At 45.0% G+C, this 14,814-nt stretch overlaps 2 protein-coding genes across 4 annotated transcripts in view; one reads left to right on the top strand and one right to left on the bottom strand.

Annotated features, from left to right (window-relative positions):
- The window catches only part of traf3ip1 (TNF receptor-associated factor 3 interacting protein 1), a 328,730-nt gene that overhangs the window by 175,086 nt on the left and 138,830 nt on the right, over positions 1-14,814 (top strand). The gene's annotated exons all lie outside the window — the stretch shown is intronic.
- Positions 1-14,814, bottom strand: part of hdac4 (histone deacetylase 4) — an 89,416-nt gene that overhangs the window by 72,532 nt on the left and 2,070 nt on the right. For 2 of the 3 annotated variants that reach the window (XM_071897808.2, XM_078285955.1), the window contains exon 1: positions 1,821-2,052. The exons of the other annotated variant lie outside the window; for it this stretch is intronic. In XM_071897808.2, coding sequence (XP_071753909.2) covers positions 1,821-1,824 — 4 coding nt within the window. In that variant the 5' untranslated portion in view covers positions 1,825-2,052. Of the gene's footprint in view, positions 1-1,820; positions 2,053-14,814 lie in introns of those variants that run through there. 3 annotated transcript variants of the gene reach the window in all.

The following is a 14,814-nucleotide window of genomic DNA, read 5'->3' as shown; positions in this document are numbered from 1 at the left end:
TGAGCACACGCAATCAAATCCAATTCAAACATAATGAGCAGAGATCAACACACCGCGCATGATAAATACAACGCTACACACACGCGTATGTGACAGCAGCATACGGCTTGCAGATTAACAGTGAGTGTAATCACTGACATAATATTACTCAGCCAGTGAGCCCCGCAGACACAGGTGCTCCCATGGGAGGGCAGGGAACGCCATGGCGACTGGTGGGAATGAGGCCAGCGGTTGGTCGGAAAGGGGAGGAGGGGTGGGGCTGGAGGCTGAGGGGGACCAATGAGGATAGCCCATTGGTCCGGCACATGGCCCGTGTGTGCACTCAGCTCTGAAGCGCTTCGGCACTTGAATGAGTCTGGGATGGGTGTGAGTATAAGTACAGTATGTGCGTACGTGTTGATGGATGTCACATTGCGTGTCAGTGGAGCGAGGCAGTTTCCTTGTTTCTTGCATGTCACCACCTCTTCGTTTTCTCCCTCTCTTTCTCCTTCTCTCGGTCTCTGAGGATGGCCATTCAATGTTCCCATACAGACAGACTCCACTGAGTAAAGACAGTCGATGGCAAGCACCAGAATACATTAAAGAGAAAACACTTTCTCAGGCTTGTATACAGATATGGGCCTCATGCTTCAACCTCCCAGTGCCTTCACTTCACCACGCCTTTTCCAACTTGCTCTCTTTTACCCATTTTCCTCTCATTTCTTCAACGTGATTTTTAAGCTCATCTCTCAACACATGGGGCACACACACACACAGTCACACCAAGACAGATGAGTAGAGCCACATGGGGACACTGCATGCAAACTGGCCACAAATCAACAAAACACACAAGCAGAAAACCCTCCTATCATCTTTCAGTGATTAAAAGTACAGATAACGATTAAAGGTATCGATATATGTAATCGAGCATGGAAAACAAATCCATGTGCGGAGACATGCACAGTTGTCAGAAGAATTTTACTCTAAAATGAGCTTTCTGAGAGCTGGAAATAAAACACTTTCTCCTACAAAATTATTGTTGGCATGAAAGTTAAACTTCATTTTTAAGCCGTCTTTTGTACTTTTTCTGCAAAAATGAGACATTTAGAAAATGGAGTAATTTGTATTTGTTTGTCATCATGTGATTAATGTGTTCTGCAAAACTGATAGGTTGCATTTTGGAATGAAACCCTTCACTGAAACATGCGTGTCTAAACAGAAACTCTGACAGACACATTCATGCACACCTCTCTCTCTCTCTCTCACACACACACACACACACACACACACACACACACACACACCCCCGACAGGCAGGCGGGAGGGACAATTGCAGTCACTGCCATCTGCTCCATTCAGTTGAAGGCTGCAGTGAGTGGTGCTGAGCGTGAGACTCCATACATCAGTACCATTCAATAAACACTGTCACTACTCAGCCCCCACACCACACACACACACACACACACACACACACCAACTGAACACATACACACACACACACAGATACACTCTAACTGAACACACGTACTCGCTAACTGATATATATCCCTACAGCAAATGAATGTACGTAAACACACATGCAGGCTAAATGAACATACACACACCAACTGAACACAGACACACATACACCGCAACTGAACACACACATGTACACCAAATGAACACCCAAACTCATCCCTTAACACACACACCACCCATACACAAAAACACACATTTAATTACAATTAACAGCAAAATGTAACTGACTAAGGAATTTCAAACAACACATCCACATGCACCATCACACATAAAAAACACAAACAGAGAGTCGGTACACTGCGTACAACAGCGAGAGCGCTTACCCATCAGTTGCGCCGTCCGGGTATTGTGTGTGTGTGTGTGTGTGTGTGTGTGTGTACAGTATGTGAGAGAGAGAGTGAGTGTGTGTGTGTGTGTGTGTGTTTGTGGCTAAATGTGCGACTCTGAAGAGAGCAATAAAGTCCACTGCAGGGCAAAATACAGCAGACCAGCCGGGTTTTCGTAGTCTGAACGGATCACTCTTTCTCTCTCTCTGTTTCTCTCTCTAGTGCTTCTCCCTCCGTTTCTCTCTCTGTCAATGACGGCAGTGCTCTGCTCTGCCCTCCGGCTGCCTCTCTCTCTCTCTCTCTCTCTCTCTCCCTCCCTCTGTTCCTTTGGTCCCCTCCCACTCTCTCTCTCTCTCCCTCGCTCGCTCTCGCTCCCTCTCAGTGACATCAGAGGGCAGTCTCAGGCATGTTGAGCATTTTATGGGAGTCTCTCTCCCTCTCCCGTTTCCCTCCTAACTAAAACACAAGCAGAGGGGGAGAGAGGGACTGATTGCAACCATATTCTCCTATGATCGAGTAAACACTATGCTTCTCCACTACACTATAGCCGTTTTTTTTTGGGACTGAATGGAGCTGAATGTTGTAGTTACTCACGTTTGTTCATGTGCTTGGCTGTGGGCTAGTGCTGTATTGTGCTTGTACCCTGTGTTGTGACCTCTCTCACACTCTCTCTGTCTCTCTCTCTCTCTCTCTCACACACACACACGCACACACACACGCACACACTCCTGTCTTTCCACTACTTGAAACTCCTGCTATTCACAAGCAGCCCAGCAGGACAGACAGTTGGTGTAAAGTGGGCTGTTGGCTTAATGATAATGGATGCTACTTGGCCTTGCAACTGGAACACACTTATTGCCATTTAACACTCATACATGCACACACACACACACACAAAAAAAAAGCACCTCTGTCTTTTCACACTTCTGTCTCTGTCTACTCCAAACACAGTAGACACCAATTAGAGCTGGACAATAATTGGCGTGATCAACAGTTTGAGTAAGTGTGTTCGAGTCAGGAGAGAAAAATGGAGGGACGAGAGAGAGAGAGAGAGAGAGAGAGAGAGAGAGAGAGAGAGAGAGAGAGAGAGAGATGGAGGCCTGAAAGTGCATCGGGGAACCGAGGAGGAGAGATGAGGTTTTTATTGAATGATAAAAGAGGAGCGATTAGGCCGGTTGAAGGATGAGCCTATCGAGTGGCATCAGAGTCCGCTGATGACAACTGCTCCCCTGGGGGCGACACCTGACAGACGGCTGGCTGTCATATCAGTGGGCGGGTTGATAGTTAGCCAATGGGAATGAAGAGAAACATGCAGGGCGGGACTGTGATTGGCAGTACGGACGGGATGAAGTTGTTTTTACCCCACCCAGTGTGTGTGTGTGTGTGTGTGTGTGTGTGTGTGTGAGTGAAAGTGAGCACATTTTGGCGAGTCCTCACTTACACGAGAGGCTACTTTATTATTAAGGCTTAGGGTTAGCCATTGGGGAATAAATGTAGTCAATGGAAAGCCCTCAAAAGAATAGTAATACAAAAGCGAGGGTGTGTGTCTTCAGACCAGCATTGAAACAACTGGCCGCTACAGATCGATGCTGCATTTACTTCTCCATGACACTGATCAATAGACTAAACTTATCAATACAACAGTACGGAAGCTATTAGAGAGTGAGCGAAAGAGAGTGACAGAGAGAGAGAGAGAGTGAGAGAGTGAGAGAGTGAGAGAGTGAGAGAGTGAGAGAGAGAGAGAGAGAGAGAGAGAGAGAGAGAGAGAGAGAGAGAGAGAGAGAGAGAGAGAGAGAGAGATCCCTGCATACAATGTGGAATTTGCCCTGATAATTAGATGTCAAATGAAGGCCATCTTTCTTCACTAGAACACATGCTCACATTTCTGCCCGCATGGAGAGATGGGAGGGTGACTTGTACCAGGCTAAAATAAGGGAATCGGGATCCAGCGATTGATCCAGAGAGATACTGTCTGTACACATCTCCTGTGTGTGTGTGTGTGTGTATTTGCGGGTGCTATTTTTGAAGTTCAACGTAGAGTCCAGTAAGTCGTTTTGTTTGTTCAGACAACACACCCACACACCTGGCTGTGATAAGGTCTGTGTTATCAGTGTGCTGTACACTGTTGACGTCAAAGGCTTAGCTAAGCTTCATGCAGCCATGACACTGATAATGGCTAATAGCTGCTACTGAGCCCAGACCACAACAGCATACACACACACACACACACACACACACACTCACACACACAAACAAACACACGTTCTCTTTTTTAGAACAGAGAGAATCGGCCCTGACCGACAGCGCCCAATACTGTCGAATTGCCTCTGAGCAAGAGCACCTCACCTGTTTGAAGGATTTGTATTGAAAATGAGTGAACATTACTTTAAATGCTTTGATGCAACCACAGTTGTCTCTGATCAGTTCAGCCATATAACATACTTGTTTTAGTGTTAATCAGGCCAGTGAACTCTGGGTCCTTCTGACTCACAGCACAGCCAATCAGCTGCCGGTCTCCTTTCCAAGAGCCAATGAGCTTCTGGTGTAATTTGGGGAGTTTTTTTGGGGGTTGCTGGAAGTCCAATTTGTCTTTCTCCATCCAAGTCACCTCCTACGTGGGTGCATTGCCCTGACCTTGTGGTCCTGTGTAGATCAATGGGTAGACATGACACTAACAGTGCAGAGGGGTTAGAGGTTCAATTCCCACTGTGGCCACTGATGCTAAAAATGTATGCACTCACGGTACTGTAAAGTGTTTGTGGATAAAAGTGTCCACCGAATGGCATGTGTCATTGCCAACGCGCAAGGCAGCAGCATGCAGAGTGTGAGATGTCATCATTGTTGTCCAATGAAAAGCCACTCCCACCTAGACAACACCCCAGGAAGCTATTCTCTGGGAAAATATGACCGACAGTCTATTATGACAGGGAAGTGAGAGAGAGATAATAGAATAAAGAGGAAATAATTTATCTCCCATGACCTGTCTCCCCTAGGCTATGCTCTTAGATGTGGAAAATAAATAAATCTTGATTTTACTTCAGCAAGACTAAAATAATGACAGTTTGCATGAGGCATTTTAGTGCATGAGGCAAGGAAGTGTGTGTGTATGTATGTGTGCATGTGTGTGTGTGTGTGTGCATCAGCATGAAGGGGTGAAGGAGGGAAAATGACTCATATGTATGAAAGGGTGTGTGTGCAGAGCTGTATATATGTTGGTGTGTGTGCATGTGCGCAAGACACAAGGCGATACGTGTGTATATCTGAGAGAGAGCGCTTGTGTAGCTATTTGCATCAGCGTGCATGTGCATGTGCGTGTGTGTGTGTGTGTGTGTGTGTGTGAGACAGACAAGGCGATAAGTGTGCATATCCCAGATAAATAGCTTGTGTAGCTATCTGCATCAGAGTGAGCGTGTGTGCGCGCACGCGCGCATGTGAGTGTGTGTGTTAAATAATGCATGTGGCGTAATGATTGCAAGGCATGCTGAGGTATACAGCGTGGCAGCCAGGCAGACGGGACTGATGAATAAGTAATGGACGGCGTCCGCCTCGTGAGTCGTAACACACACACACACATACAAACGCACACACACACACACGAGCATGCATCCACCCCGTAACCAAGAGCCGGTCTCTGCTCAGGAGGAAAAAAAAGAAAAAAAAAGACAGCAACTCTCGTTGTCGTTCCTTCTTATCCCCTTCTTTTCTCCTCTTCTCTGCTGTGACAGCGGGATGGTGGGAGAGGAGGAAGAGGAGGAACATGGTGGTGTGTGTGTGTGTGCATGGGGTGGGGTGGGGGTGGTTGCTTTTTTCATCCATTTCCCCTGAGAACTCCAGCCCGTCTCCAAATATGTGAGATACGGTGTCATTTATTATTGATTTGGGTTATTTATAATACACTCTCACTCTCTCTGCAACCCCCCTTTATCTCTGTTTCTCATTACCCTTTATATCACTCTCTCCGTGTCTCCCCCCCTGGCTGGTATAGCTGGAAATGTTGAAATACAGACACCAGATCTGAAACTTTAAATTCGATAACGTGTCTAAAATTATACTTTTCCGATACCTTTCTTTGTCAACTGAAAGCGCAGATCTTTATGCAATAGAGTGAAGAGTTTATAATGAGCCATGCTCAACTGACTTTCTCAATAAGAAAACGTTAGGCTAATGGAAAATTGTAATAACCCATTATAATAATCTAACATTTTGAAGCTTTTTGATACCTTTCAATAGCTTCTTATGTCTTACAATATCCTTATAATTGTCCTCCTCACATGTAGAGGGGCAAGTGATATCATCAGGTAAAAGCTGTTCCAATGACAGACAGCAAAATACTCTACTCAATTAACGGGTGTCTCTTTAAAATAAGTAGTGCTCCCCTTTAAGCTGAAGCGCGCATTAAGAGACCCAGGCCAGAGCACTGAGAGTCTGCTTCAGTTTACTCCAAGATAAATCTCATATCACACTTAAGCTACATTTAAAATGAGACAGTGTGTGAAGCAATTAATTTTTGTGTTCACTGTGTATTGTGAGTCATCTTTTACAGACAGGGCTGGGAAAGTGATGGGAATCAGTGTCGGTGGCAATGAACTTGTCAGTCACACCCACACGCACACACACCCACACGCACACACACACACACACCCACATACACCCACACACACCCACACACACATAGTTTTGGTTGGATTCCAATGAATTCTATTTGGTCTTGAAAACAAAGTTGCTGCACCGCTGGGCTGTTGACTTGTTTGTTTACGAGCAGCAGCACCTAACTGGCACCGTGAATCGCCATTTCTTCTCATGTCGCGGCACAAGGTGTCACACACATAAAAGATGCCGATGCACACACACACACACACACACACACACACACACTAATACCGCCACCAAAACAAACATTGGTCCAAGTGCTAGTGTCGTCTTTCCACCTCTTGCTTATGCATGCAAACATAACAGAGGCCAACGTGCACACATGTATACACATGCAAGCAGTTGATTGCATACTCCTTTCATTTGATGTCTACGTAGGTTTTATACCTGGTTAAAAATAACATCATTTTGTGTCAAATTCTACTCTAGGGACGTGCACACACACACAAACACACACAAAGTGTTCACAGGCCATCCTCAAATCAAGTTTGCCTGAGGCTTCCAATCCTGGGTGTATGTCAGGCACATCTGATCCAGCACTAACAAGCTCTACAAAGATACCAAAAACAACAATCAACTCCTACCGGTTCTGAACAAGACCTCAAAACATCAACGCTTCAAAAACACCTTGTTAAAAACCAGAGGAGGTAAGAAAAAAGAAATGCTCCGCGCTCTCGGCTGCATTGGGGCGCTCCGTTCATTCATATTTTACACCCTCTCCCTCCGTCTCAATGGTAATGCCTCGTGAGTCTGCTCCAGGCTTGCAGCAGACAGAGAGCCATTAGCTGTCGGCGATGCTGAACTGAGCTCATGGGAGATGTGAGCTTACTGCACTGCTCCCTGTGCACTGAGAATCACTCGGGTCACAGCCATGCCCCAATGCACTAAAGCTAGACCCACAAACTGTCTTTATGGACAGAGTGCAAGCAGAGGTAGCTACCTGTCTAAAATGGGCCTTATCAATATTTCCTAGGCATATAAACAGACGCAGAGGGACCACAGTACAGAAAGCAGAGAGGGTTACAGACATAGAGGGAGAGCAGTATCAAAAGCAGAGATGGGTACAGGTATAAAGGCATTACAGTAGAGAAAGGAGAGAGAGTTTAGGGGATTCATATTCAGAAACAAAGGGAAAAAAAAATCTAAGGAAAAAGAACATTCTCCATATCTTCCTGGGTAGCGTGGATTTACTCAACATACATAGTCTGGTTTTGATGACTGGCAGTTTGCCCAATTCTCTTCTTAGGGACTTCTCGCAAGTTCACCCCACATAGAAAAATAGTATGGAAGGTTGCAAAGAGAAACCGTGTTCTTTTTCTTCTGATAAATGAGTTTGCGGTAAAATATAATCTAACAGTGAAGGCCGTGCTCTAGCCATTAGGCTGTGGGCTCGGCTGTAATGAACTCCTCTTCCCGGACTAGAGGAGGCTAGCCTTTGGTCACGGTGGTGTTGTTGGCCAGAAGCAGGCAAACCCTTAGTGAGCTCAATGCAAAGGTCTGGACCCTGGAGTGGTCATCCATAATAGATGGCTTCCAGAAGCCTCTCCTGGATCCATATGGCCCTGCTATGGCTTTTAAAAGCTTTTACAAAACACACTTCTGCATTAACAAGTGGGTTTGTAGGAAAAACTGGGTAGAGGGTGGCTGGAGTCAAACGTACATATAATATCCATCTGTCTATCTTTACATCTGCACGTATATATATACACAGACACACTGTTAAGTCACATGCACACTAGGGATGCAGAGGTTCACACACCCACACACACACACACACATACAGACACACTGCTTTAAACTTCAGATATCTAACTGTAAGCATTACAGAAGCTACAGCATCTAGATCTGTGGTATCCCATGCATTTGAAGCTAGAACAATATTTTTTCTGAGCACAGGAGTCACAAACTTTAAATGACGTTGCACCAGGAAAGTTCTCTTGCTCAGGAGACTGCGTGTTGATGGCTTCACCTGTTGATGTGCCACAGCACTGATTGGATAGGAAAGTGAGATCCCAGATTTATATCCACTGAGTCATGGTCAAGAAAACTGAAATATGCCAGCTAGTTGCTGTTGCACTAGTTGGACACACAAAGACACACTCAGACTAATGATGACTTTGTGCATAAAGTTTCTCTCTTTTTCTCTCTCTTTCTCTCTCTCTCTCTCACACACACACACACACACACACACACACACACACACACACACCATCTCCCTCTCCAGACGTCTAGGTCATGGACAGCCCCGCCAGCCAGCCAGCATGGCAAAACACATACCAGGCCCTATACAAAATTCATAACCTGGTAACATGGTAAAAATGGTCTTCTTCTTTCTCACTCCATACACATACACACAAAAAAGCACACACAAGCAAACACACACTGCCAGTCCAACCTGCTATAGCTGTCAGGATAATGGCAATGATGCAGACAAAGTAGGTTAGGGCATTGCCTGCTCTGCTGGAAGACAAAAACAAGTCTGGCTCTGAGCACTCTACCGTACTTCAGCAGACTTGAATCTGTTTAAGTGTGAGCGTGTGTGCGTGTGTGTGTGCGTGTGTGCGTGTGTGTGTGTGTGTGTCTGCCTGTCTGCCTTGAACTTGGCTGACATGAAGGCCAAAACCTCAGGCTACGACTGTGAGGACTGATATAATTAGGTACTGGTACACAGTATTTTATCCCTTTTACAGCTCCCACCTCTCTCTCTTCATGATCCAATCTCAGTTCTCCTCTTTCAGTTTAAAGTTTAATGTAGTACACCATATTAGCTATATTGGTTCAGTACGGCATTTAGAGTTGTGGACTTGCTAATGGCTAACTCATTAGCTTTGGGCTTCCATTTTGACTCCAAATACGGGTCCATTTTGCTCCGATGCGTATAAACAAAACTGTAAAGTGTGAGAGACAAATAAGGCGGATGGGAGGAGAGGAGAGAGGAAGCGAGGAAGCGAGGAAGCGAGGAGCGAGAGACTGTCCTTCAGTTCATCAAAAGTTCAAGAGAGCCATTTGGACTTTGCGTGTGTGTGTGTGTGTGTGTGTGTGTGTGTGTCTGTGCGCATGAGCCCTATGGAGGATGAGCAGAAAAGAAGCAGCTGCCCGCCAGCTCTTGCCTACTCTAAACTGGCACCAGGCAGAAGCATCCATGCCAGGGCGGGGAGTGGCGTCAGGGTGGGGGCAGGGTGGGAGCTGTGGGGGCCATCTGGGAAACTGGCACCAGGGCCCGAGGGTGGCACGGGCTCCTCGGCCAGCACGTGAATACCAGGCAGGTGGTCTCCCATTGGGAAAAAAAAAAGTGGTCAGTCGTGGCAAAGTGACTGTCACTGCTGTGGTGTAGTGTAGCGCTAGAATCAGATAGAGGGTGACTTTGAGATGATGATGGATATAGACGTTAAAGGAATATACTAAGTTTTTTAGAGACTTACCCATTAAGTGATGAGAACACCAAAATCATCCATGTGTCCCCAGTGCATCATTCGCTTCAGTGCTGCATGCTAACACTTTAGCATTCACTATGTTGAGTATCAGTAGATAACTAGCTTTATCTCTTAAGTGAGCGAATGAGAACTTGTAGAAGCTCAAAAGTTAAGTGGTTAAGAAAGTTAAAATGATATGCGGTCAAGTCTGGCAGTTTTGTGTAACATTTACTCAAAATATGATACAAAAATAACTTATTGTTTTGAACCAGGGACTATTCTCCCTGTTGGCAGGTCTCTCTTCCCTACGAGACTTTGAGCATGACTTGTTTTGTTTCCATAGGAAGTGAACATGATGGTGGGGATGGCAGACTGTGTACAAACAGACAAAAAAACATTCACTGTTTAGTCACCTTCGATAACGCTAGTCACCTACTTTCACGCAACACAGTTTATGTCAGAGAGTTACCATGGAGCACTGGAGCGAAAAAAATCTACCTGCCAATCTCCCAAAAACCTGGTGTGTTCCTTTAAATCAACATGGGAAGAGCATGCACACATGCAAATATTTACAAAGTTCATGTCAAGCATCCAGTCTCACACACACACACACACATACGCAACACTGTGTTCCAGTGAGAAGGGAGGGAGGCAGCAGGGGCCTGGCCAGCAGACAGCTCTCTTCCCAGGGTCAAGGTGACCTGCAGACCGTGTCCTCTGGAACACACTTCTCCATCTCTCACTCTCCCTCTTTTTCTCCCCCTTTCCCTCCCTAACCCTGTCTCTTTCCCACTGTCTCTCTCTCCTTTTCATCCATTACATCTACAATCCTCAGAAACAACAAACAAACAAATATATATACACACACATTGCGCTCTTAAGTCTAAATAACACTTCATAATATCAAAACTTGAGGATAACCTCCAGCTGGCATGTTGCCTTGGGGACTTAACAGGGCAGCGGTATCAGAGTTTTCCCAGTGCTAAACTCCCATATCAACAGCCATGTGTGAGATATCACAAATCAAAGCAAATCAACTTGATTTTCTTCCTTTTTAAATGCATGCTAGAGCTCACTAAGGGAGAAATAGTCAAGTATATTTCAATCGTTTTTATGATTTTACATTTCAGTTTGACTTTCACACTTGAAATAAATGAATAAATGAATGAATGAATGAATGACTAATGACTAATGAATAAAGTCTTATCTGATTAGTGTTAAGAAAAAATTGCAGTTGAGGTCAAAGTTTAGGGCTAAATATTTTAGATTACATAATCTATATATAGATTATCCACACACTGGATTTAAGCTCCTTTCTAAATACTTTAATTCATTCAATATAGTACAATGTTTCAACCCTAATGTCTTTGTCAGGAAAAACAATAAAATAAATATGATCAAAACTATTATTAATTATTATGCATTATTAATAAATATTTTATCACTTAGCTTAAAATAATTTTCTACATTCTTCTGAGTGTGGAAACCCCTTAACATGCCTTCTGGACTGTTGCAATTGGCAGTTTGCACCAATTTGAGACTAAACAGCAGAGAAGACTAATAAACTCGACTGACTGATTGACCTCACTTGACACAACTACAACATAAAATCTCAGCCTCTTCTGACAAGGGAAACTAAACTATAATTCTCTATCGGAGAACTTTTGATAATTGGAGCCTTTATCATTACTTGGGTTTATTATTTGTGAATTGGGAGTTAATTTTAGAAAGCAGACTAGGCAGCAGAATTGGCTCCCTGGCAGCATGTTAGAGCTACCATATTAGAGCTGGGCCAGACATGTTCAGTGCAATCAGAGAGAGGGAGAGAGGAAGTGTAGAGGGAGAGCAGGAGGAGAGAGAGAGGGAGAGAGAGATGGAGACGGAGAGAGCATGTAAAAATCAGAGGCCAAATGAGCATAGAAATAGAAATCACACACTGAGAAAAGAGGGAGAGAAGATAGGAGTTGAGTGTAAAAGCGAGAGAGAGAGAGAGAGAGGAAAAGAGTGAGGGTGATGAAGTGTGTGTGTGAGAGAGAGAGAGAGAGAGAGAAAGAGAGGCAGAATATGTTCCTCTCCACTTTCCTGATTTCCCTTCCAGAGTTTTGAAATGGTAATGAATCTGCTTATATTTGCATAACGTGCCTCTCTCATCACTCTTTTTCTACTTATCCATGTCCTCTTCTCCTCAAATTGCTGTTCCCATGTTTTTCTTCCTCTCTCTCTCTCTCTCTCTCTCTCCCCGTCTCTTCTACCCCCTTCCCCCCTGCCTCCAATCTCCCTGTCAGGTTCTTAAGTGCTCATAGATAATTGAGGGCACTAAATAAAGACAAGCTGTTCATTCAGAAGACAGCGGCTGGTCAACAGGTCTGCCACTTCCTGTATGAACAGCCCTCCATCTCTCTTTCTCTCTCTCTCTCTCTCTCTCTCTTACTGTATTTGCTCGCCTCGACTTCTCATTCCGCTAAGCCTTAATATCAGCGCTTTGCAGACAGAAAATGAACGCGCTTACAAAGCCTCGAAGCTTAAAAAGCCACTAGTCACGTATGTTGACGAATACCGACCGCGCGCACCCAGGCCCATGATGACAGGGGTCCTATTGAAACCACTGTTGGTCTCCATTCCTCCTCTCTCTCTCTCTCTCTCTTCCTCCTCTCCATCAATCGCACTCCCTCTCATCTCCCATCCTTCCCTCCTCCTCTCTTCTCCTAATCCCCCCTCCTCCTCCTCCTCCTCCTCCTCCTCCTCCTTCCTCCTCACTTCTCTCACCTTCCCTCCCTCCTCCTCACTCCCTGCAGCGTCTGTGCTCTGACAGTTATGTGTGAGTAGAGCGTGGGCTGCTGCTAATTTGTGCAGAGTGGGAGAAAGCTGTTTTGGCTGGGGGAGAATGAGCCCAGTTTAGCCTATACTGTGGAATGGACGGACGGGGACAGACAGACACACACACACACACACACACACGTTAGCCCAGCCTCTAGTGTTGGCTCCCTCTCCCGTTGTCACACACACACACACACACACAAACAAACGCTCCGACACACGTGCACATTTAAGTGCAGAAGTGACTGCGGAAGGTGATATTACTTCTGTTCCTCTCACCTCCCCCTTTGCAGAACTTAGTCACCCTGGTTAATATGCACCCAAATCTGTCTCAGCCTTCCTCATCATCCCCCCCCTCCACCTCTTTGTCCTCCTCTTCATCGCCCCGTCACATCAGTCATTCATTCTGGCTGACACTCATCCTACTTTTGATCCTTGAGCGAATGACTCACTGAAATGGAAACACACACACACACACACACGCACATAGCGCTGACCCCCAGCTGATGCCGTCGCAATGGCTTCTGTGTGAGAGTCGACTTCACAGCATAGGACATGGAAGGAGTTCTATATAGTCTATATAAACTCTCTGTCTCGCTCCAACATGCACAAACACACACACACACACACAGAAAGTGTTGCTGTCGCTCTTGGCAAGTCATTTAACTAATTCTAACACATCTCATGAATGTGTTAACAGAACATTGTATTTCCTCCAATAAAATGATCTTGTCCTTTTTTTGGGAGGAAGTACAACATCTAGTTATCACGTTCATAGGATGTGTTATAATTAGTCACGCCGCTTGCCAAGACAGTTTCTGAGATGCTGGTCGTGTTTTAAGAGAGGAATGTTTCATCTTACCAGAGTTTGATGGGAGGCCTACGTACTGCTAGCGGGGTTGTTGAGATGGATTTGTTTGCTTGAGAGAGAGAGAGTGTGTGTGTGTGTGTGTGTGTGTGTGTGTGTGTGTGTTAGGAGTGTGCAAAGATGCTACTATTTGTATTTTTTCTGTAATATCTGTAATAATAATGATGATAAATAAAAATAATAAGCATTTGCTCAACCAACCAAATTATCTGTATTTGTAAAAATCTGAAGGTGGGTGGGGCTTAAAACGGAAGTGGGTGTGGTTTAAAAATCCCCCAAATTCTTAGCTTTTCCCCCCTTGTAATCATTACCATTGCTATTACATTAAACTTATGGCTTTACGATGATTTATCAATAAAAATGTATAAAAAGTATAAAGTAAAGTATAAAAACAACACATTTTTTTTGTTAAATGCAGCTTTTTCAACAGCCACCTAGATGTTATGTAACCTAAACATAGGCTTTTATAAACAGACTCGGAGAACAGGGAGTCTTGATTCACTCCCAGTCAAGCCAACTTCTCTCTTAAAGTCTATCAGCAGAGCAGAGGAGAGGAGCAGAGCCGCCGGGACAAGAAACAGAGAAAAACTGGCCTTAGCAATGCTAAATTAGTAATCAAAACAAATACAATATTCCCGCAGCAAACAAAAAGCATAATTATGAACAAGCAAGCAACACTCTCTCTTTGTTGCAGCTCCGTGCGTATGTGACAGACTGACTAAGAAATACAAACAAACCCCGCCCACTTCTCTTCCGAGTTCAGTGAGAAATATGTCGAATATGGTATTTGGATTCAGGAACATCCCCAGTGTGTGTGTGTGTGTGCTGTTCTTTCCATTTCTGTTCATTTTATATCACCCATAAAACAGACAGATCAATGGAAAGAGAGAAGAAGGTGTGGGAGAGAGAGAGAGGGAGGGAGGAAGAACGGATGAGAGGGAAGAGAGAGGGGAGCAATAAAAGCCTTCCTCCATTTGCTTTCTTCATCATACTATAAAGCAAGGAATCTGTCTGTGTGTCCTTCGCATATCTCGAGAACCGTTCGTCCGATCGACTTCACACTTGGCGGGTGTATTGCTGGGGACCCAAGGACGTGCAGTGTCGGATTTGGACACGCGACACGTTCAATATTAATAAACTTTGAATAAACAAGCGAACGGCGCTCTGTGCAGCGGTGGGGCGGGGCGAACAGCGCTCTGTGCAGCGGCGGGGCGGGGCGAACAGCGCTCTGTGCAGCGGCGGG

Source organism: Centroberyx gerrardi, chromosome 10, assembly GCF_048128805.1.
Source record: "Centroberyx gerrardi isolate f3 chromosome 10, fCenGer3.hap1.cur.20231027, whole genome shotgun sequence".
Classification (NCBI taxonomy): Eukaryota; Metazoa; Chordata; class Actinopteri; order Beryciformes; family Berycidae; genus Centroberyx; species Centroberyx gerrardi.
Note: the sequence above shows the minus strand (reverse complement) of the source record. Positions and strands in the feature narration are given on the sequence as shown.